General features: G+C 50.0%; 11 protein-coding genes across 11 annotated transcripts; 5 read left to right on the forward strand and 6 right to left on the reverse strand.

Annotated features, from left to right (window-relative positions):
• Positions 1–7: 7 nt before the first annotated feature.
• On the forward strand, positions 8–2947 carry N7481_004702 (putative DUF221 domain protein; the record flags this gene model as incomplete). Its single annotated transcript, XM_057263921.1, has 2 exons — positions 8–97; positions 167–2947. 2 exons carry the CDS (start codon positions 8–10, stop codon positions 2945–2947), a joined length of 2871 nt encoding a protein of 956 aa, XP_057125582.1.
• Positions 2948–3888: 941 nt separating this feature from the next.
• Positions 3889–5581, forward strand: N7481_004703 (Efflux pump; the record flags this gene model as incomplete). The annotated part of the gene is made up of 2 exons (XM_057263922.1): positions 3889–4047; positions 4112–5581. 2 exons carry the CDS (start codon positions 3889–3891, stop codon positions 5579–5581), a joined length of 1629 nt encoding a protein of 542 aa, XP_057125583.1.
• Positions 5582–6808: 1227 nt separating this feature from the next.
• Positions 6809–8877, forward strand: N7481_004704 (uncharacterized protein; the record flags this gene model as incomplete). Its single annotated transcript, XM_057263923.1, has 8 exons — positions 6809–7221; positions 7299–7748; positions 7817–7894; positions 7946–8175; positions 8236–8347; positions 8400–8504; positions 8565–8746; positions 8807–8877. 8 exons carry the CDS (start codon positions 6809–6811, stop codon positions 8875–8877), a joined length of 1641 nt encoding a protein of 546 aa, XP_057125584.1.
• Positions 8878–9381: 504 nt separating this feature from the next.
• On the reverse strand, positions 9382–10488 carry N7481_004705 (CCDC174 family protein; the record flags this gene model as incomplete). The annotated part of the gene is made up of 1 exon (XM_057263924.1): positions 9382–10488. The coding sequence occupies one exon, from the start codon at positions 10486–10488 to the stop codon at positions 9382–9384; it is 1107 nt and encodes a 368-aa protein (XP_057125585.1).
• Positions 10489–10813: 325 nt separating this feature from the next.
• On the forward strand, positions 10814–11984 carry N7481_004706 (homoserine dehydrogenase; the record flags this gene model as incomplete). The annotated part of the gene is made up of 2 exons (XM_057263925.1): positions 10814–10847; positions 10909–11984. 2 exons carry the CDS (start codon positions 10814–10816, stop codon positions 11982–11984), a joined length of 1110 nt encoding a protein of 369 aa, XP_057125586.1.
• Positions 11985–12122: 138 nt separating this feature from the next.
• N7481_004707 (heme-dependent oxidative N-demethylase family protein) lies at positions 12123–13436 on the reverse strand (the record flags this gene model as incomplete). Its single annotated transcript, XM_057263926.1, has 3 exons — positions 12123–12353; positions 12408–13099; positions 13160–13436. 3 exons carry the CDS (start codon positions 13434–13436, stop codon positions 12123–12125), a joined length of 1200 nt encoding a protein of 399 aa, XP_057125587.1.
• A 561-nt stretch (positions 13437–13997) lies between these two features.
• N7481_004708 (uncharacterized protein) lies at positions 13998–14515 on the reverse strand (the record flags this gene model as incomplete). The annotated part of the gene is made up of 2 exons (XM_057263927.1): positions 13998–14372; positions 14450–14515. The coding sequence occupies 2 exons, from the start codon at positions 14513–14515 to the stop codon at positions 13998–14000; spliced, it is 441 nt and encodes a 146-aa protein (XP_057125588.1).
• Positions 14516–15475: 960 nt separating this feature from the next.
• Positions 15476–15987, forward strand: N7481_004709 (uncharacterized protein; the record flags this gene model as incomplete). The annotated part of the gene is made up of 2 exons (XM_057263928.1): positions 15476–15491; positions 15554–15987. The coding sequence occupies 2 exons, from the start codon at positions 15476–15478 to the stop codon at positions 15985–15987; spliced, it is 450 nt and encodes a 149-aa protein (XP_057125589.1).
• Positions 15988–17549: 1562 nt separating this feature from the next.
• N7481_004710 (uncharacterized protein) lies at positions 17550–18343 on the reverse strand (the record flags this gene model as incomplete). The annotated part of the gene is made up of 3 exons (XM_057263929.1): positions 17550–18022; positions 18079–18166; positions 18224–18343. The coding sequence occupies 3 exons, from the start codon at positions 18341–18343 to the stop codon at positions 17550–17552; spliced, it is 681 nt and encodes a 226-aa protein (XP_057125590.1).
• A 471-nt stretch (positions 18344–18814) lies between these two features.
• Positions 18815–19030, reverse strand: N7481_004711 (uncharacterized protein; the record flags this gene model as incomplete). Its single annotated transcript, XM_057263930.1, has 1 exon — positions 18815–19030. One exon carries the CDS (start codon positions 19028–19030, stop codon positions 18815–18817), a length of 216 nt encoding a protein of 71 aa, XP_057125591.1.
• Positions 19031–20345: 1315 nt separating this feature from the next.
• On the reverse strand, positions 20346–22021 carry N7481_004712 (Major facilitator superfamily domain general substrate transporter; the record flags this gene model as incomplete). The annotated part of the gene is made up of 4 exons (XM_057263931.1): positions 20346–20882; positions 20941–21022; positions 21088–21602; positions 21650–22021. Coding segments are annotated over 4 exons (1506 nt in total), but the record flags the coding sequence as incomplete, so codon positions are not given.
• Between the last annotated feature and the right edge of the window lie 711 nt (positions 22022–22732).

Raw genomic sequence — 22732 nt, forward strand, 5'->3', positions numbered from 1 at the left:
AGACGCAATGGATGCGCGCAAGGGCCTGCAACTCCGAGACGACTCGTCTGGAACTGATGAGTTCATCCATCTCATTTCTGACCCGTTCCACAACTCCGTAAGTTGTTCACCGCGGCAAATGGTCGCTTTATGAAGAGCGTCGGCTGACAGTTTGGGGGAAACAAAGTTCAACGTCACCGCTGTCTGGGCCTCTCTCGGCACCTCGATCGGAGTATCTTTGTTACTCGCGTTCCTATTCTCCCTCTTCCGTCCTCGTCACTCGCTCGTCTATGCGCCAAAGGTCAAACATGCCGACTCGAAGCACGCGCCGCCCCCCGTGGGCAAAGGTTTCTTTTCATGGATCAAGCCAGTCATTCGCACTCGAGAGCCACAGCTAATCGAAACCGTCGGCCTGGATGCTGCGCTCTTCCTTCGCTTCACAAAGATGTGTCGGAACATATTGATTTGCATGAGTATTGTCGGTTGCGCGGTCATGATTCCGGTCAATCTCACTCAGGCCACGGACTTCGATGACGATAGCAAGTCCATCTTGAACGATATGACCCCTATCAAAGTGCTCAAACCAACCGCTATGTGGAGTCAGGTTATCTGCGCGTGGGTTTTTGATATCATTATAGCCTTCTTTCTTTGGAGGAATTACCGAGCAGTGCGAGCAATGCGACGTCAATATTTTCAGAGTTCCGACTATCAGCGAAGTCTCCATGCACGAACCCTCATGATCACCGACATTCCTGCGCCTGACCGTTCCGACGAAGGTATTCTGCGGATTACTGATGAAGTCAACCCAACTGCTGCCCTCCCTCGCGCGTCGATTGGCCGTACTGTGAGGGACCTGCCAAGAATCATCAAAGAACATGAAGAAAATGTACGACAGCTGGAGTCTGTGCTGGCCAAATACCTCAAGCGCCCCGATCAATTACCTGCGAAGCGGCCAACCATGCGCCCACCTCGCAGTCAACGCAGCAAGCATCCCAATGGCAAGGTGGACGCCATCGACTACTTGACTGTGCGTATCAGGGTCTTGGAGGAAGAGATCAAGCATGGGCGAGCTTCAATCGACAAACGGGATGCTATGCCTTATGGTTTTGCTAGCTGGGAAAAGATTGAGCATGCTCATGCTGTTGCTTGGACTTCTCGCAAGAAGCACCCGAAGGGCACCACTGTCGCTCTGGCGCCACGTCCCAGCGATCTCATCTGGGAGAATCTACCTCTCACCAAACAAGCTCGCAAATGGAAACGTTTCACAAACTTTATCTGGGTTACTCTTCTGACCCTCATCTGGATCGCACCCAACGCACTCATCGCGGTCTTCTTGGCCAGCTTGACAAATTTAGGCCTTGTCTGGCCAGCATTCCAGACAGAGCTGGAGAGAAACCCTACTCTTTGGGGTGCCATACAAGGTATTGCGTCGCCCGCTCTCACGTCGCTAGTTTATCTCGTCCTGCCGATCATCTTCCGACGGCTGTCCATTAAGGGTGGTAGCAAATCCAAGACATCGAGGGAGAGACACGTCCTGGGCCAGTTGTACGCATTCTTTGTCTTTAATAACCTAGTTGTCTTCTCCGTCTTCTCTGCTGCGTGGACATTTGTTGCGGAAGTAATCGACAAAAGCAACAACAATGAGAATGCTTGGCAAGCCATTGTGGATAGCCAGCTGTATTCCAAATTGGTGACGGCTTTGTGCTCGGTTTCGTCATTCTGGGTCACGTATCTCCTACAACGCAACTTGGGCGCGACAATCGACCTCGCCCAGATGGTCACATTGGTTTGGGTGTGGTTTGCGAAAACATTTCTCTCGCCAACACCTCGACAATCAATTGAGTGGACCGCCCCGCCAGCATTCGATTACGCTAGCTACTACAACTATTTTCTCTTCTACACGACCGTGGCCTTCACGTTCGCCACTTTACAGCCAATCGTCCTACCAGTGACCGCGTTATACTTTGGTGTTGATGCCATGCTAAAGAAGTACTTGCTCATGTACATCTTCGTGACCAAGAACGAATCCGCAGCCGCATACTGGCGTATCTTATTTAACCGCATGGTCTTCGGGACCATTCTTTCCAACTTCATTGTTGCCCTAGTGGTCAAGTCTCGAGCCACCTGGACCATGGTATTCTGCATCCTCCCGCTCCCATTCTTGATGCTGGGATTCAAGTTCTACTGCATGAAGACCTTCGACGATGACTGTCATTTCTATAACCGCGCAAATCTGAACGATGCCGAGGCACTGGGTGCTACGAAGTCTAGCAAGAAGGCCGCCGATCGCCTGAGCTCCAAATTCGGTCACCCGGCTCTCTACAAGCCCCTGATGACCCCGATGGTCCATGCCAGAGCTGCCGAGACTCTCAAGCAGATCTATCAAGGCCGCTTAGAGCACAACGATATGGCAGGCGAATACTCGGATATCGCAATGAACCCAATGATAGCCAATCAGCCTGGAAAGTCCGCCGATGCATCTCCGTTTGAAGTGGTCTCCGAGAGCCAACTGGATTTCTCATACTTCAAGAACCGCCCTGATTTCTATGAAGAGTTTGGCGGAGGTATCTATGGCCGACCGGAAGACCTGATGACGGAACGTTCCCACACACCGCGCAGTACTTTGGGTGCTGAATGGTCGCCCAGTTCCTCTCGTGCTTCCTCCCCGGTCCCGTCCTTACCTTCAATGTCCGCGTTGAGAGTTCCAAACGGTTACGACGCCCAAGCTCAAGAGGGTGGTGTACTCGTCCACCCCGCCTTCCGCGTTCCCGGTGGTGGTAGCAGCGGAGGCTTCTACGAGCAAGCAAACGAGAGTGAGTCGAGGCTCCTCAGTCATGCTCAAACTCCCGCGCACACGGAATCATCCAATCCGCTTGATCGCTGGCGCGGGGGTGGTTATGGGCCTGTTGAGCAAGAGGATGATTACCCTTCTCACACATCGTACGAGCCTTACCGTGGATATCGATAGAAGCAGAAGAGAGATCTGTGCAAATACTGTTTCCTTTAATTTTGGCGATTTTTTTTTCTGGGGCGCTGAGGCCATTTGTCGGATACGAAATCACGAACTCTAATCCTTTGCATCGAGCGGGACTCGTGGAAGAATCATACTTGAATACTTGTACAAAATCATATGCATATACTTTCGAATAAACCACTTTAGATATTTGGAATCTGTGAACCGCACTGGAGAATAAAGTAGAACATACGCTTCACAATAGACTATTTACCTTGGGGAAATGAAGATGTGATAATTCGAGGGAAGAACTAATAGTATAGTTATAGGCCCGCTGGTACAAAAATCGGGGGTGAGATTCTCCCTCTGTAACCTTAGGAGACCCTTCGAAAACGGATGGCTGCTAGTAATAGCGTTGAAACTAAAAAAAAAGGAAAATACAAGGCAAGTACCAAGACAATATCCTCCAGCCCATGGCACGCTTGACTAGCCTTGGTTAGTGTCATATGTGGGCCTGCTCTGTGCAATTTGACAATCTGCCGTCTACATAGGCTGCAGCAGCATTCACCTCTGACCCAATTTTGTTGGAGATCTTGTGGCTGCTCTTCCAATCAATCGGTTTCGAGAGAAGCTGTTGTCTGACCCCAAGATCCCTAAATTTCACGACCACGATAGGCCGCTAGTTGTCATTTTGTAATGGTAATTGCTCTTGCATGAAAGTCTGATCTCTTCAATAATAGGGGCAAAAAGCTATTTAACAAGGTTACTGCTTTGGTAAGCAGACTAATGGCTAATTGCCAAGTAATAGGCAATGTATCCGACTAGTATCGGTGACTCTGGCGCGACACTAAATCCTGTCAATTTGGCCCCCGAGATCCCGCTGTAAAAGTTTTCTCGGGCAGGTTTTGACGCGTTCACTTCTCCTGGAACAGGTGAATCCGTTTATATCGTCCATCATGGGGGCTTCCAAGTCATCGGTTACGGCGATAACGACTGAAACCGACGAGGTGCCTGAATTCCGTCCAACTCGTCGGTTCTGGGCGGCTTTCGGTAGTCTCCTAGTCGTGATCCTAGCCTCTGCATTAGACGCCACCTCTCTGTCGACAGCTCTACCAGTCAGTGATTATTGTGTCCAATTCAGTTTTCATCGATGAGAGGCTCTTCTGACCAAATATCCAGATCATATCTCGCGAGCTTGGCGGTACTGCCATTCAAGCTTTCTGGGCCGGCACATCATTCCTGCTTACGAGTACCGTCTTCCAACTGACATTCGGATCTCTGTCTCAAACATTTGGACGCAAATATCTGATCATCCTTGCATTAATTCTTTTTACCGTCGGATCCATCGTTGCAGCCATTGCCCATGATATGACCACGCTTCTCATTGGGCGTAGCATTCAAGGCGCCGGCGGGGGCGGAATTCTCAGTTTGACAGAGGTTGTTATTACCGACCTTGTCCCACTTCGTCAACGTGGCAAATACTTTGGATATGGAGGGGCTGTCTGGGCGCTTGGGTCTGTCACGGGTCCCATCATGGGCGGTGCCTTGGCTGAAGCTGCATCTTGGAGATGGATATTTTGGATCAATCTTCCAATTTGTGCAATTGGCTTTGTGCTAATCATCGCCTTCTTGAATCAGAAACCAGTCTCCGGATCCCTTATTCCGAAGCTGGTCAAAGTGGATTGGATTGGTGCTTTTTTGCTTACGGCTTCTGCGACCAGTCTGTTACTTGCCCTGTCCTGGGGCAACGTCATGTACCCCTGGTCATCATGGCGTACAATTTTACCACTCATATTGGGCGTGGTCGGAATCGCTGGATTTGTGGTTTATGAAGGCAAGGTGCCGCATGACCCTATAGTTCGCCTCGCTATTTTCAAAGAGAAGACTGCATTGGTTACCTACCTGGGAACCTGTGTTCATGGGATCGTCCTTTGGTGTCTTCTCTATTATCTTCCTCTATACTACGAATGTGTTAAAGGTTATAGTGCTATAATCTCTGGTGTCGGTGTCTTCCCAGAGACATTCACTGTCGCTCCCGCCTCAATCGTGGTGGGAGTACTGGTCTCCAAATGGGGTCGCTTTCGATGGGCCATCTGGAGCGGATGGTTCTTAAGTACCCTGGGAATGGGTCTCCTCTACCTATTGGGCCCCGACAGCTCCATCCCAGCATGGGTATTCTTGAATCTTGTACCTGGGCTTGGACTCGGGATGCTCTACAATAGTCAAGGGTACGCAACCCAGGCTGCAGCCGAAGAGCAGGACTCCGCCCATGCAGCAACGATGTACGTCTTCTCACGTTCGTTCGGACAGAGCATCGGGGTGGCCGTTGGTGGTGCTATTTTCCAGTCTCAATTCGTTGTCAATCTCAGAGCCTACCCGGAACTGGCAGCGGAAGCTACTGAATTGTCGCAGGAAGCCAGTTCCCTGGTCGAGGTGGTCAAGGCCATGCAACCAGACTCGCCGCGTCGGGTTATGATTGTTGCCGCATATGCGGATAGCTTGAAAGTAGTATGGGCTACGATGGCCGGTCTAGCTTTCGTTGCACTGGCTACTAGTCTATTCACGCGGAGTTTGAACGTCAACCGTAAGCTGGAGTCGGAGCAGCAACTGCAAGAGAAGGAAGATTTCACAGGATCAAGTTCTGCTTGAGCTGGGCGAAAGTTGAACATTGCCACGCTTTCTCCTGCCCAAGGAGCGCATGACATACTATATCATATTACCAGCTGGAGGGACTCGCACATTGCTGATGATTATCGTGCCCCGTTCGTCCCGAGTCGACCCTAGGGTACCGTGGATGATGATAATCTGCGATGATATCGACGACAACAACTACAATAATAATAATATAATAATATAATGATAATAATTTCCGAGACTAGAGGCTTTAGGCATGAATTAGTCAGTCTACACCGCCATATAACTACACTAGTTCCTTGATAACTTTAAGCAATGCTTCCATCCTACACATATTTCATAATGATCTGAGGTTTCTCGTCCTCAGCCAGTAATTATAACAATGGCTAATGTCTAGAAATGGATCAGAGAAGTATCAAATGTTTGCAACAAATCTTGTAATAGCCTCCTTGCATGGGGCTCCTGGTAAAAGTACTAGTACCTGCACAGCCTCGCCTTCCGGGCGTTGGAACTAGTGATACGAGGCGTGGAGCAGTAGTGTTAGGCAGCAGAACTATTGTCTTAGTACTAACTACTAGTAACTAGTCGAGGCTCTGCTGAGAGAATGGGGCGGTTTATAATGTAGCTGGTCCCTCGAAAAGGATTAAGTTTGTTTTCTCTCCCCGGTTGCTCTGTAAAAGTATCCTACTTCGGGTCTTCGACTGACTTCTCTACCATGACAATGGTATTCCGACCAGCTCATCACTTTCTGCTGTGCAACCCCACTACATCGACTCGAAGGTTCCAGGTGTTTCTGATCTGACGTATGTTATTTTGTGAACTTTTCATTGAATATTGTTGACTACTAGTACTGAATAATGCTAATAACATATAGCCCTAGGCTGATGATTGTGGGGAAATGCACCACGCGAGGGGAACCATGGAACCATCGGACCAAGACCATGGAATTCCTTTCTTCCCCCGTTGGTTTCCCAAGTAAATATCGACGACTTGATGACCGCCATCAGTAAATGCTGAGTACGAGCATTACTCTCCCAACGAGCTCCCCCTCAATCAACCCACTTCATCAAATTTCCGCCATTTCAGCGCGGGCCGTCTCCCCCACCACGCCCCGCCATTCGCGCGCGACCACGTCAAGGACGCACGACGCAAGGGAGACAGAGCCGCATTGCACGTGAGGGTAAAAGCGGTTTACTTCCCATCGCTCGTATTTCTCCCTCTTCCAATTCTCCGGATGGACTCATGGATCTGCGCGCATCTGCCACCGAGGCCGAAGATGTGGCGGCCCGCTTCACGCTTTTTCGTGCCCCTCTGCCCGAACACGAGGCTGAGATTACTGATCTCATCGCCGACTTGTACACCATCAGTTCGTCGCTCCGTAGGCTAGATGGTCTATCCAAGGATCCCGCTCGCACTCGCAATTGGCGCATCGTCGTGCGTGACGTCGCTTTGCTCCAGTCCAGTCTTAAGTATACCGTCGAGGATATCTTGGGCGCGTTGGGTCGTTTAAATGGTGGTGCGGCCCCGACTGGGAAGTACAGAGAGGCATGGCGCACTATGGAGCTGTTCTGCTGGGAAGAGTCGAAAACCTCCCTCCGGATGCGACTGGCGAGGTATAGAGCCTTCCTTGGGGAGCTCGGCGATGTCATGCAAAAGTAGGCAACATATTCCTTAAAACCATCAGCACTCTCCAGGTACACACCGACTAATGTTATTCGCTCAATCTCTCCAGCAAAACCCAAGATTTTCCCCTCCTAGATGCTCATCGCGAAAACCTCAAGATGTTGGTAACGACACAGGAACGCCAACGGGTAACTGACCGATTTGGACGTATGTCTTTTGGTCGCAACCCCCCATCTACTGGTAGTGGCAGTGGTCACAGCACTGCACCTAGCAGCCCTGTCAGTGATCGACGCCCAAGACGTGGATCGTTCGAGCGTCCTCGCCCCTCCAATCGTTCTCCTCAATCCCCTCTATCGCCAGCTTTTGGTGGATTCCATATACCTATTCCACCACAAGCCCCAGAGGCCCCAGAGGCCCCGAGTTCGCCGCTCACCGGATCAGCATCTGCAACCACCAACACCAGCCAATCGGTTCGTTCCGACGTCATACAAAACCACTGGGTCAAAGATGCTTTCAATGTTTTCAACACAGGAACTCAACTTTCGTTTGATAATGAAAGGTGAGTGATCACTTGCATTGGACTTTCAACTACTCGTACACTTGCTAACCCGTCGACCCACCGTATAGGATAGGATGCTTCGGAAAACCCACACCAGGGATCAAGGAGCAGCTTACTGAAGATGGATTCGATCGATTATTACGGCTGTATGACAACCTAGCAGTATCACTGTCCTAAATACTGACAACTTAACCCAGGGACTTTGACGACGGGTCCGACATGACCGTCTATTACTATCTGAGAGAGACCGACAACCGAACCCGTATTATCATCCGGACACGAGAAGAACACGGTAATGAGTATTTCTGCTTACCACTAAACATGCTGGAGATCATTCGCTCAGGCTCGTCCCTTCAGCTTTGCCGTAGACGCAACTCTGGAAGGGAGCTCCATGCGTGGGCTTCCCTGGGCTTCGACACTATTGAATGTATGTACACTGCTACCGAGTATGCAAGTCCATTCGGGTGATCTAACTAATTTTGACCAGCGATGGTGGAATTCTTCTCTGTATTCCTGGCGCTTCGTTCCCAGGATACAACCAAGGCCGTCCCAGGCATCCGAGACTATGAACTAGAGGGGGAAGAGCAGATCTACGGAGGGTGAGTTTGACACAAATCCCAGCGTTATGTTTCCATTTTGACAATGACATAGTCAAATACTGGATGACAGTCGCAGGCATGCATTGCGCGTTTACCGTGACAAGCAGACAAAGGCGGTTCGATTCCAATCGTCTGTTCTTGGGGGAGAGATGGACAAGTATGCCGCCATCAGACCGCTATAAGATGAACCTCTTCTCTGATCACCTGATTGAAATAGGGCCCCCGTTTGGACTGCTTTCGTTACCTCCAATATCGGTCGACGTGGCTGGCTCCGTGCCCTTGATCCGAGAACCATCCTTGTTCGCGACCTGCAACCATTAGTTCTGCTACCCGCCGAAGCATACACGCTGCCTCAGCTGGAAACTGGTCAGCATGTGCTGAGATTCAAAACGCCTGAAGGTAAGCCATCAAAGAAGCCTTTGATTGTGCAATATCTAATACCATAGCCTCCGACTTTAGATGCGGAAACCTTCCTGGACAGCATAGAGGGGCTCGTCGAAAAGAAGACCCGCGGAGTTCGCTATGTCTAGCGTGCTTTCGAGCTCCGAATTTATGCGCCCAATATTACCGGCGACATTCCCCGCTCAGTCCCTTTAGGGCTCGAGAGATCATACCATTTGACATGATACTTCACTGGCATGGGCCAGTTGACATGACGATTGACGAATTACTATGCTGGATGACCTTGATGACAAGACTAGAAAAGTGATATTATTGCAGTTTTAATTAGCGAAGCCTTTCACATTGATAGTACGTGTGCGACGTGTTTTTCAAGCTTCTCATGTTTGGCTGGAAGGAAGAACCTTGAAATTTAGGCAACATGGCCGTTGTTTGACATTTTCGATGTCATTTTTGTCCAATATTCTTGGCGCGATTTTGGCTTTTCCGTCTTGTTAATGTCTATAAAAACCATCGAACAGTTCAACATATCTGGAAAATATTTGCATGGATCGCTGATAAAATGAGGGAGGAGTGGAATCGACATCACCCCGGGGTATCTAAATTGCATAACAAGTAAAAACAAAAATTGTCATTCACCTCACAACAGGTGGCTGAGAAGGACCAGCGGCAGCTCCACCCTCCAGTTCATTCATGAACTTTGCCGTCAACCGTTTGGCCCGTAGTTGCGCGATTTCGGATTTGCGTTCGGCTATTTTAGCTTGGTGAATAGCCGCTCGCTCCTTGATCCTCTCACGCTCTCGAAGGGTCTCTACCCGTGCACCCTTCAACTCCTCCATTTGTTTCTTTCGAGTTTCCTCGTCGCGCGAGAAAGCGTAAAACCCGGTTCCTCGATTGCGGACCTCGCCATCTGCATCATAGTGCACCTGGTCCGGGGGTGTAGCGGATCGGTCTCGTCGAGCTGCGAGCTGAGCCATTTGCGCCGCGATGTTCGCCTCTGGATTGAACGCTTGGGATTGCACAGCTTCACCGTATATGAGGTTTTCCGGCCGATTAGGACGCCACCTTTCTTGAGCGGCCTCGCCTCGGGCTTCTTCGTCCTTTGTGCGGTATGCCTGGGCGGCTTCGGATCTTGTCCCGCGACGGGAGCGGCCGAACTCGTCTTCGTAGGATATAATGGAGGCATTATCATCATCTTCGCTTTCACTTCCTGAGCCTCCGGACCCTTCAGCTTTCTTCTTTTCTTCATTCGCCCACTTGCGGTCAAAATCGATAAGGCCTTCCTTCTCTCGGCGTCGAAGCCGTCCCAGGTACTCTTCGGAATGGGAACTGGGCCCCGGCTTGCCCTCGTCACTGCTGTCCCCACCCAGGTACATCCCCTTTCTCATATCATTGTACATTCGCACTTTTTTCTCCATCTTTTGCTTGGATCGGTTCAGCGTGGCGTCGTCGATGCTACCGATGTCCTTGCTGGACATGTGGACTTGCTTCGCGACATGGTGATCGGTTTCTTCGAGATCTGCCGCTGCGCGCTTTTCCGCGCCTTTATTTTGTTTACCGAATAGATCGGATTTGGGGTGTCGTGAACGGCGGGTTCGGTCGTTTGACGTCGATCCGGAGGTGTTCGAATTCGCGATTAAGGAAGACATCTGGCCTGCGAAGGAGAGGCCGGAGACGGAAGAGAGCTCATTTTTGCTCTTTTTCTTCGGTTGCCCATACAGGCTTTCGTGGTCGGCGCCCATGGTGTTGGCAGGGAATTGGGACTGGATTTGGCAGTGGAGGTGTAGCGTGGATGTCGCGTTTCAAGGTAATTCCACGGGATCCGCGGCGAGACGACGATAAGGCGATAAAGCTGGAGTTGCCTTTTTGGAAAGGCACAGCCGGTGTCATGTGACGTGACTCAGCTGCCCCGCGGAGCCCCGCGACATCGCAGTACATTTATCTCTTTTGCATTTTGAAGTATCCAGATTGATTTCATATCAGGTTCTACTTCAATCGGCTTTATTTTCGTCCTCTTATACCGGAAATTAACTTTGCGCCTTCAATTCCACTCAATTGGCCCCCATCATGTCTCCCAGCCCTATCTATCTCGGCGTTGTTGGTAAGAATTCACTCGATCTTGACTGTAAAAGTTGCGAACGAGAGTACTGACGGTCAATCAGGTGTCGGTGGTGTTGGAACTGCCTTCCTCTCCCAGCTCGCCCGTTTCCCCAACCCTCCTAAGCTTGTCCTCCTTGCTCGTTCCTCCCAGACCGTCCTCGCTCCGACACCGGCATACTCGAACATCCCCGCGGTCGACTGGGCTACCGCTGCTGCCACCCCCTCCGTGACCAAGACCGGCGCCCTTCCCGCGGAGGAGATCGCTACCTACCTTGCCTCTGCTCCTGGACGTGCAATCCTGGTTGACAACACCTCCGACATCAACCTGGCCAAGTCCTACCCCACATTCTTGAAGAAGGGTATCTCAGTCGTCACCCCCAACAAGAAGGGCTTTTCCGACGACCTTTCTCTGTGGAAGGACATCTTCTCCTCCGCTGCTGAGGGCAACGCTCACGTTTACCATGAGAGCACCGTCGGTGCCGGTCTGCCCGTCCTCTCGACCCTGAAGGACCTTGTCGCGACTGGTGACGAGGTCACCCGCATTGAAGGTGTCTTCTCGGGTACTCTGTCCTTCCTGTTCAACACCTTTGCCCCTGCATCCGGCCCCTCCAACGCCCAATGGAGCGCTGTTGTCGCCCAGGCCAAGGAGCTCGGTTACACCGAGCCCGACCCCCGTGATGATCTGAACGGAATGGACGTTGCCCGCAAGCTGACCATTCTGGCCCGTCTGGCTGGGTTGGAAGTTTCCCGCCCGGACTCTTTCCCTATTGAATCTCTTATTCCGGAGGCGCTGGCCTCTCTGCCTTCTTCCGCTGATGGTATCACCGAGTTCATGACCCGTCTTCCTGAATTCGATTCTCAGATGGCCAACATCAAGGACTCTGCGGAGAAGGAGGGTAAGGTCGTTCGTTATGTCGGTAGCATCGATGTTTCCAACAAAGCCGTCAAGGTTGGACTGCAGTACTTCGACAAGGACAGCGCCATCGCTGGTCTGAAGGGTAGCGATAACATCATCAGCTTCTACACCAAGCGATACGGTTCCAACCCCCTGATTGTCCAGGGTGCCGGTGCTGGTGGTGATGTCACTGCCATGGGTGTTGCCGCCGATCTGATCAAGGTCATGGACCGTCTTCAGTAAAGTAGCCATCTCTGATAAACAAAAGTAACTTAGATACGTCACGACTTAAAGTCTTTAACGAAATATACATCTTTCATAAAATTCAATGTATCCTGCTAAATGAGTTCAGTGCTTGAAAACCAAGCATCTTTGAGGTTTTTAAGCCCTGAGGAACTCGGTCACGGCCTGGCCCCAAATATCACCTCTCTTGTATGAATAGATTCTGGGGACATTGCCTTTCTTCAGCCCTTCGATTGCAGTCGCCAGCTCTTCCCCCATGCCTTCGTTTTTTATTTGCTGCACCGGATAGGTATAAGTATGGAAAGCAAAGACAATAGCTTTAGACTGCGGCAATCGGTGCAGGGTCTGTCTTTCGCAGCGCAAAACTGTCTATGCAATACGTCAGCAGTATTCTGAGACCCCAAGAACGAAGTTCCAACTTACCTGGTCGATATTTAACATTCCAGGTCGAATGACATGCTCCTTTTGTGGGTCAACAGTTGGGGAAGCATGAACTGATCCAAATGCAGCAAAGAGATCCGTCTCCGTTGTAACGCCCCAATTAACCCTCTTCACAAATCTTCCCACTTCTATCTTGGCGAAGAATTTGTCCATGCTGCGCTCAATTTTTTCTGCGTATCCAGGCACCGGGCCATGGATATCTGCTAGTCGGAGACCAAGCTTGTCACGCGTGTTGAAGCCAGATGGGAAACACGTCGCGTAGGCTTGAAGGACGTATGGAGAAGTTTCTCCTGGCGCTGAAGTGTCCGGTAAAAGGACCAAAAATTCTTCGTCGACGGTTTGTGTGAGGATCTCGAGTGCTCGAATCGTAGGCATGTCCGCTGTAAGTATTGTTGGCCATCTTGCACCAGTGACACGATTCTCAAACAGGGGCTCTTTTTTGGAACTGCTGTCTAGTTGGAACATTGTAGGATATCTGGTTGGAAGATAAGTTCCCAGTATGAATTTATAGAGCTCGCTGACTGCGGTGCGAATGCGTGGGTCTTTCAACGGGGGATCGTTGACGGCCACAACAACATCATGGTGCTGATTTAGTACATCCTTGCGCTTTGAGATGCGGTCTCGGTATGTTTTGTCCATCTGAATAAGCTCCGATTGATCTAGATTCTCAATAGCTGGAATGTAGATTAGTGTCCACTCAATGTCATCGATATGGTGTAGCAAGGTAATCTTACCCATGGTCAGGTTATACTTCTCCTTTCCCCGAAAGGGGCGAAGTTGTAGTGGCTCTGTCGATTCCCAACTGAAGTCTTCCAAAGGCATGATGACTGGCTTTCTTTTTATCTCGTTTTCCTCCGACATCCGACTCGACGCCGATAATAGCCCACGCACTTGGCTCCATCTCCATGCCCAGAAACATGCCCCTACGAATAAAGCCCCAAGTAAGCACTTGGTTAACAGGCTGTCATCAATAGAGAACACATGAACTCTGTCTTGGGAGATGCCAGCCATTTTTTTGGATTAAGACAAAGTTCGCGTGACCGTTCTATTAAACCTTGGAAGTGGCTCTTCCAGTCAGCGATAGAGTATAGATCCGGCCCTCAACCTTTGAGAGGTAAACCGACAGTCATGACAAGACTCGGATGAGTAAAAGAGAACTTGAGAGGAAAAGATATGACTCCTCTCCAAATCAAGGTTACTCCGCACCGACTCCGACTCGAGAGGGGCACGCGTTGAAAGGGAAATCTCCAAAGCTTTGGTCGCTCTCTATCTCCACTTTGACGGAACCATCCGATCAGAGTAATGCCTGGTATCGTCAGGAGTATAAATAAGCATAAGATATATTCACAGTGCTATATCGGCATAAAAATGAGGGTGAAACCCCACGATTTCGAGTTATAATATGCAGCCATCACCGTAACCTTATTCGATACAGACTGCCGACACGGGTATCATTATCCGGCTGCCAAACACACAATCATAATCATAATCAGAACACCATGAACGCCATTAAGACCACAAGTTAGAGAAGTCGATCAACACCTTCGTTCCAGCGAAGCCTCGATTGGCAAGCTATGTCCGCGCAGAGGTCCTTCGCTTTACGTCTCCGTCCGCCGTGGAATGCGCCTTTCCATCTGTAGCCGGGGCCACATTCTCCTTCTCAACGCGACTATCCCTGTCCTGGGAACTCCCGCCGAGCTCATTATACTCCACTCCTCGGTCATCCTCGCTCGAATCGCCTGAATCGCTGTCGACACCTTTAAATCCTAATGCGCGTCGTCGTCCCTCTGCTCGCTCGGTCAAACTCGGTGCGCGTGGCCGTTGATGTCCACGAGCGCGTCCGCCAATCCAAGGGAACTCCCAGAGAATCATTCGGTAGAGGTAGAGGCCAGCATCGAAAATGATCATCGCGCACCAGGGAACAATGGTGATGAGGCCGAGTAGAAACTGTGGAAACGGGAATCTGTTATTCTTGGAACATGAAACGGGGACGAGGGGCGCGGGACAAGAGATGAGGAACATACGAAGATCCGAACTGCCCAGCTCTCAAACTGAATGAGCTGGGGTGGGAGAATAGAGTACCACGCCATGGCGAGGGCTGTTGTGTTGATTGAGCACGAAGGGACGGATAGAGGGTTGCGCTGAAGAGCCGAGGAGATCGATGGCACTGGGGGTTTGACCTGCTATTTATTGTTCAACTTCCGTCACGAGTATCCTCTGTGCGATTGTGGTAATCTCGGGATAACCGGCGCTGGTCTCGTGAGGTGTTGTGCCACACTCTCTTCATAAAATCCGGGGAAACGGGAGGGGCAGCAGACACCCTAGACACGAACGGAGCGATAAGAACAGAACAGGCGAAGAACTGCACGTACAACTGCCGCTAGAGGAGCAAAGAGTGAGAAGTAGCGGGTGCGGAGTGAACAGCACGCCCCTCTCCGCACGGTCCACGGCAGCCTGGTCGGAGCTGCGAGCTAAAGGAGATGCCGAGAAAGTAAGGAGCAAGGCGGTGTCGATAGCGGCGGGGGAGGAGGATGCGACGCAGGTCAGGGCACACACGATGATCTGTCAAACGAATGGATGGGAGAGTTGCGGAGGGCAAGCGATGCAGAGGAGAACGAACGGGTGGAGCAGAACGGAGACGGCGGGACTGGAGAACTTGAACCTGTCCCGATTAGGCAAGTCAGCATCTACAGTATACACCCGGGCAGCAATACAGTAGACTACTAGGTACCTGGCATATCCTGGGGTAAAAGGAGTAATATTATGCTAAAGCTTACCTAAATTTATCTTAATGCGTAGCCTAACTTGAAGCCGTGACTTTCCTACTCCTACTACTACTACTACTACTCCAGCAGCCATTCCTGCCTATGCCTGCCCAGGTGCCTACAATATAAATGAGCCGACCACCTTCACCCTCCCCAGACTTTCCTCTGCCAATATTACCACAATTTCAACTTCCATCCCTTTCAAACACCTCAAGCCATCAATGCAGCTGCCCTGAGATTTCTGAAACTCACGATCGTCACTCCGATCTCTCTATCACCGAAACCATGAGCGAACCACGCGGTGGGTCTTCCTGGGCCGATCCACCACAACACCCAAATCTGATCCTCGGCTATGATATTCAGATTCCAAAAACACATTTGCCCACGAAAAGTCGTCGAAGACGCCGAGAACCAGCGCCGGCAGTGAGCATCGCCGATCCATCGATCCAGCCAAGGGAAATCGCGAGTTTATGGATACCGTTCAAATATGGATGAAACAACATGATGAAGAACTCGAGAAGGCCTCCGGGATGCTGAGCGATACCAACACACGTGTGGAGAAGCTGGAGAAACGCGTCAAAGAGGGACTCGACAATTGTGAGGCACGAGCGACAACTCAGCCGAGGTCCAACAGAGCATCAGCCATAATGGCACACCAAGTATCAAGTCACAGTATGAGACTAGGTGAATTGGAAAAACAGGTTGAGGAAAATCATGATTGGACGAAGAATAGCATCAGTGAGATACAGGAATACTATAATGCTGGGGCTGCTGCGAACAATGGCAACGATCTCTAGTTGATGGGCCCTCTTTTTTCTTTTACCCCCTGTGGAATAAAGATAGAAAGACTTGCCCGGCTTCGTCATTAGGAGCTATTGACTGTCAAAGAGTTGGAAGAAGGAGTATCTCATATCTTTCGTTTTGTTTCGGCGGAGCTTTGTTTTGAATGATATCTTCCCCTAGATAGAATAATGAAAAAGTCAGCCCTGGACTTGCTCGCTCCCACCCCTGTACTTCCAAAACCCTCTCAGTAGCTTTCCCCAATTTCTATTTGGGGATTTCGATGTTTTTCTCTCCAGAACAAGTAGAACTCCATCGTATATGTAACCCCGTCGAGGGATCTACTGTCTGAAAGACCAGTGTGGAAGAAGATGATCCTATTCTTCCCTCTCCCTAAGGGAGAGATATCTGACCAGTCACGTGTACGGATAGCTAAGCTATGACAGTATAGGCGGTGGTCAACAGTCCTCATCTAGGAGATGCTGGGGGTACAAATTTTAGGCTCTCTGCATGAATTTCGTCTTTTCAGATTGCATATGAGTGATTGCGAATCTCGCGAATCATTGGATACAGCTCCTAGAAGGTTGTAGTTTGACTAGTTGTTGTATAGCTCATGCCCAGTCCGTACCGGGAAATTTTATAGGTTAGGTAACCACCTGGGCAGTAGATACAAGGGTAGGCAGCTGGTCGGAATCAAGCAATCTGTATAGGCAGTAGTATAGCTTCACTAAGGGGGCAGAGTCTGATTATTTTTGGAACACTCGAGGGCTACCACCCTGCCAGGAATACCTGTTCGATTGCCGCTATGGAGTACCGTAGCTGTCGCAGTGGGAGAACGGACGCAATCCTCTTCCAATGTTTCCGAGGTGAAGTAGCACATTCCTCACATCCTGGAAGGTCTGTAACTTTGTAGTTTATTGTTGTGTAGCTCATGCTCAGCCCTCCACTGGGAAATGGTATACGTTATGTAAGCAGTAGCTACCAGAGTAGGCAGTTGGTTAAATAGCCGGCCGTCTACCATGAGCAAAAACCATGAAGCTGAAGTATTGCCTTAGAAACCTGTCAGCCATCCAGGCGTCTATTGTTCGCAGCGGGTAGCCTAAAGAAGTCTAGTCGCATCCTCGCGAGGGGGGGGGAGCTAGCCTAAATGGGCCTAGTAGCCCCGGGTAGCTTCCGATCCTAGGGTCAGGTACTGTAGTTATCAATGGACATCTACCCTACAATCAATAGAGTCATCTCTTCCATCTCTTCCATCTCTTCCATCTCTCCCATCTCTTCCATCTCTCCCATCTCTTCCATCTCTCCCATCTCTTCCATCTCTTCCATCTCTCCCATCTCTCCCATCTCTTCCATCTCTTCCATCTCTCCCATCTCTCCCATCTCTCCCATCTCTTCCATCTCTCCCATCTCTTCCATCTCTCCCATCTCTTCCATCTCTCCCATCTCTCCCATCTCTTCCATCTCTCCCATCTCTTCCATCTCTCCCATCTCTCTTGTTGATTTCACCTTGCTGATTTCTTCGGTGAACTCACCTCGTCAGTATCCACAAGCTCAAACTTCCTCATCTCTAGAACAATTCCTAACTATCCTGTCTAGATTGAAGCCACACTATGTCGCACCCAGCCAGCCCCGTGTCTGAGGCGACTACGCTCACAAAGATTCGCGCAACGGTCCACTCCATGGCGTTTGTCTCCCCGTCAAGTTCATCATCATCATCCTTGCTCTTAACTGCGGACTCCGATGTTGACAGCAGAGGCTTTCTTAAGTACTTTAGCCAGAGCCAATCGTCCGCCCTGTCACTCTTGTGGAGTTTAAATGGCACGATGTGGGCGACGTGGAGGGTTGTCCGCCCCTGCTTGGTCAGGACGCAGCGGTCTTTGTCTCGCGCCAAAGCCGTCTCCTTAAGAGGAAGCTCACGTTTGACTTGCTTCTTGGCGGGGGCTTTCTCAAGGACTTGGTCGTAATCCCGTTTTCCGAGTATTGTGTCCGCTGCTTCGGCTTCCGGAAGAGGGTCCACCGTCTCATCCTGCGAGGCAGACTTCCGTCCAGCGACTGAACGATGAAATAATATTAGTAGTGGATATCAAATTTGTTAAATTCGTACTTACAGATTTTCGGCACGTCGGCCGGGAACTTTCGGAGTCGCTCGTTTCGAAGGTCATATCCGCATGTATCGGGGTCGTTTTCCCCAGCGATCTTCCGCAAAGTGGCAATGTCGCTGAATCAGAGCGCAAAAAGCGACGAGCGGCGAACATTCGCCAGCTTTGGATCTTGCCTAACGATGCTCGCAATTAGACTCTGCCGCTCTGGGTCATCAAATTCCGACAAAATATGTTCTCTATCAAAGCTCGGAAGCCCGGCATCAGTGGCCATAATGATGGCAGAGTGGTCACGCTTGAGAGATAACAGAAAGACAGCCGAAGGGCGGGGAGGGTTGTGCCACTGGTCTTCAAGGATGGCAGAGTGTTTGTGCTTAAGAGACGACAGAAAGACAGAAAGATAGGGCCACGTAGATGGAAAAGGAAGAATGAGAAAAGGAAGGGGAGGTTAACAACAGGGGGGGAGGGGGTCGACAGAAAAGGAAGCCGCGACAGAAAGGGAATTACTACTGCGGTAAAGATGGCGTCATTGCTTGCGTGTTCATCTGAAATTATGAGAATAAAGTTGAAGCTTTATAATATACATCTGGATCGGCACGTGCCCATGGTGATTCAGTCGCTGGGAGGCTCGCTGTTGACAACCCTGCGAGTGTCCGTCGAAGCATTGTCAACAGTCTTCACCTGGGAGGTGCTGTCAGCTTCTTTTTCAAGATGCTTTGATAGAATATCGAGCCCGCCTATGAGGCTACTCCCTCTTCTCCACGGCTGCCAACGCGGCTTCGATCATGCGCATGGCACTCTGCTGCTCCATCAATTCGGCCCGAAGCAACGCCTCGCACTCTTTATAGGTTTGAGGGTTTCTATCTACCGCAGTTTGTGCATCCGGCTCACGGCCGAAGCTACATCGCTTTTCTTGTCCTCCCCAGTTGCAATTCCCACACGCAGGGAGCAGGTCAGACATTGTGGTACATGAAAAGAAAAGACCCTGTCCATTAGAGCAATGGACACATTCCTCTACCTGCTTGTTTCCTGCCGACTGAATGAGAATGGCCTCGATGTTGGTAATCCTCTGGTCAATCTGTTGAGCGAAGTCATCTCCTTTTCTGCCCTGGCGGAGACCAGGCTCCCTGTATTGTTCGCGTTGTTTCGGCTTATATAAGAGCGCTGTCGGATCTTTGGACTTTCTCTCTCCCCGCGTCGCAAAGTTTGCAAGGCATATTACGCCCAGTAGCCGGGCTTATCGAGGTCCTGACCCTCAACGGGATCGGGTTATTCCGGGTATATTGGGTTAGCTTCGGTTCTTGCTGTGTCGTTGTGAGCTGTTATCTATAATATTTGACAATGAATCACATACCTCCTTTTTTATTCGAAGGTTCCGAGAGACCGCAAGAGGAACTTCCCGTCAGAGGAATATGGTCTCGGCTTTCTAAAAAATCGGCAAAGGGCCTTCGTGGCGTTAAGCCGTGCCCAGGGTTGCTTAATTGTCGTCGGGTATTCGAGGATGGGACGGATATCAACCGACGGAAAGCCTCCGAGCCAGGGCTACAATATGTGGAAAAACCTGGTCAACTATCATAATTCAAAGTCAACGCTATGTACGATCCTCAATGATAGCTGCCTTGTCGAGGAAACATTGCAAATCTCCAGGACAAACCCCGAGTATGAAGTCGCCCCGCAACGTTAGTGCATTTATTTCTGTTCGTTGTCTCTTCCCTCCGAAATCAACATCTCACCCCTCATGCTGGCGCTTTAACATAGCTTACAGCCATGCCCATGACCTCTGGTGGTACTCGACCTGATCGCTGAATCGACCTATCGACAATTCTACCATGCTGCCGCCACCACGATCTGAAATACAATTTCCAAGTAGTTGTTGATCCCCTCGTAGGACCTTCCGTTCAGGAATCATTCTCAGACCATACGCCTCCCTGTGGGCCCGCCCCTAAAGTTGAATACTGTCCGATGATTTTCTTTCCCTCTTCCCTTATGCTCTTCCGATTCATATTACTTTTGCTGTCTTTGCTCCCAATTTTGTCCCTCGGCTTTCATTCCCTACTTAATGGAAATTATTAAACGCCCGCGTATCCTTTATTCATGATGAGAGCCCCGTAATCATTTCCCAAATATATTACTATCTGACAGTATAGTTCCGGGAATGTTTGTAAATTGACAGGTTGTTATATAGTAACACCTCAGCCCTTAACTATCCTTGACCCTGTTAAATACTACTAGTATTGTCCAGGTAGAGCGAGAGTACTAAATAGCGAACACTAACTAGGAGGTAAAATAGTGTGCTCTTCGTCCTTGGCTTGAAAGGCCTCCCCACGGCTTTTCTCGACCATGCCTGCCTGGCGAGACTCACGTGGAAGATAGAATACCACAAACAGAATCAACCCCACGGAAGTGAAACCGAGCAATGTCCACATGCCATTATGGTACTGGGCCAGGAGGTCCTGGTTTGTCTCTCCGGCACCCGCAGTACTTCCCATCACGACATTGACAACTGCAAGGAAAAGAGAACTTCCGAATTGATACATGACGTTCATAAGAGCCGCTGCAGTGCCGTGATCCTCGAGGGGTATCTCATTTAGTACGATGGCCTGCGCAGCCACTGCTATCCCGGGTGCTGCAAACAGGTATAGCATTGAGAAGACAGTCACATACCAAATCCCGAACTGAGGTCCGACAAACCCCCACGGGACGAGTGCACCCACACTGATCACATATCCGCCTACAATGACAATCTTCGTATGGCCCATGCCAACTAACTTGTTGCCAATGCCACCGCCAATGATTGAAACTGCTGTCGCAGGCTGTCGTAAAATAAAGGATTAGTGATGTGCGATTCAAGATCAATGGAGTTATGCGTACCAGAAAGTAACAGGCCGCGAGAACCGTCTTGTAATGAAGTGAATTAAGGCATATCTCCGTGGCCAAGTAGAACCAAGTAACCCTATTCAACGGATTGGCGTTAGCAAACTGTTATCTGAAAATTCAAGAAATGAGGGAAGCATTTACCAGCCACCGCCAACAAACATGAACACAGTCAAAGGGACAAGGACATGGGGGTTGCGCATGATCGAAACCGGTACCGCCGGATCATTTACCTTGCGTTCGACAAGAGGGAACGCCAGGAGAAGCAGGCCACCCAGGACTATGGTGACAATGATAGCAGGATGCTTCCAGCCTTTGTCTGCCGCATCGTTCAATCCATAGATCAACAAGCAGGTCCCAGCCATGAAGGTTGCCACGCCATAGTAATCAAATCCACGTGTTGTGTCCCGGTCAAAATTTGGAATGATCAGTAAGCCCAGAATGCAAGCAATACCGGCTAGGATGAAGTTCAACCAGAACATCGAACGCCAACCAGCTGCGGATGCTGTGAGCAGCGCCCCAAGGATAACGCCCAGCACCGTACCAATCGGTCCACAAGAGACATAAATTGCCAATCCATTATTCCGATTCTTGCCTGGTGGAAATGTGTGACTTATCACGGAGATTCCTGTCGCGCACTTCGTGATATTTTTAGAAGGCTGTTTCAGGCAGGTGCATGGAAAGTGAGAGGGAAGAATAGACATACTGTCAAGGCGGCCCCGACGCCAGCTAAGGCTCGACCAGCAAGCAGACTATTCTGATCTGGGGCCCAAGAGATGAGGATATTTGTCCAGAATAACATCAAAGTGCCAATGAGAAAGGTGAGGCGTAAACCCATGCGATCAGCCAGTTGGCCCCCAACGGGGAGAATTGTAGCAAATGTGAGCGTGTATGCAACCAAGATCCAGTTCAGATCACTGTGATTGAAGTCCATTGCCTCCTGAATGTCGGCCAGGCCGAACATTACCATAGAACTCTGGAAGAGGTCGAGGAAATTGACGATACAGGCGACTATGACGACTCCCCAAGCCACCGAGGGTTTGGCGGGGTCGCCATAAGGGGGCAGTATGCCAAGCATAATTGTAGAAAAATAGCAGTATCGATGAGATACACGGATAGATACCTAGTAGATATTAGAAATCAGAATCTTAATAGAAATGTTGGCTGGGCGTGCTTCCAAAGGGGTGTGCTGGCATGAAACGATCTGTCGTGAAATGGTAAGAGAATGGCCGAGGTGGAATGGTATATTTAACATATTGGTTCTCAAATCTAGACGGATCTAATGAACAGAATTAGAAATCAGGTAAAACGTTGCTGAGCTGATTCAGGCTACAACACACCTGGGCATGAAGCAAAAACGGCAGATGGTGTGGCTAGAACCTGTCCAAAATGTGTCCGAAATGTGTCCGGGGCTGCTGTTCCTTCGACTACCCCTGTCGTGTAGATCTGGTATTCTTCGTAGTATGCTGTACCGGCTTCTATGTCTCCCCAAAATTCATTCTCAATATAAGCCGGTGTCCAGTGGCATCTGAAGAGTCCAGCTATTATCCATCAAAAAAGATCATAGTTAGCCGTTGAATCTCGAATTCACCGACATCACGATTAAAGCGATGGACAATGTCGAAGTAGCTTCAACAGTTTTGAAAATATTACTAACAGACTAAATTATTCCACTAGCCCTTTTTTAGGCATTTTGTCTGGCTTTCTGTTCATTTCTTGCGCGTATCCATGTGGCTATTTGGACATGTATCTCGTCATTTTGCATTCAGTGAACAGCGGAGACTTTTTG

This window comes from Penicillium waksmanii, assembly GCF_028829765.1.
Source record: "Penicillium waksmanii strain IBT 27052 chromosome Unknown utg000004l:1.0-5674109.0:1.0-5678898.0, whole genome shotgun sequence".
Classification (NCBI taxonomy): domain Eukaryota; kingdom Fungi; phylum Ascomycota; class Eurotiomycetes; order Eurotiales; family Aspergillaceae; genus Penicillium; species Penicillium waksmanii.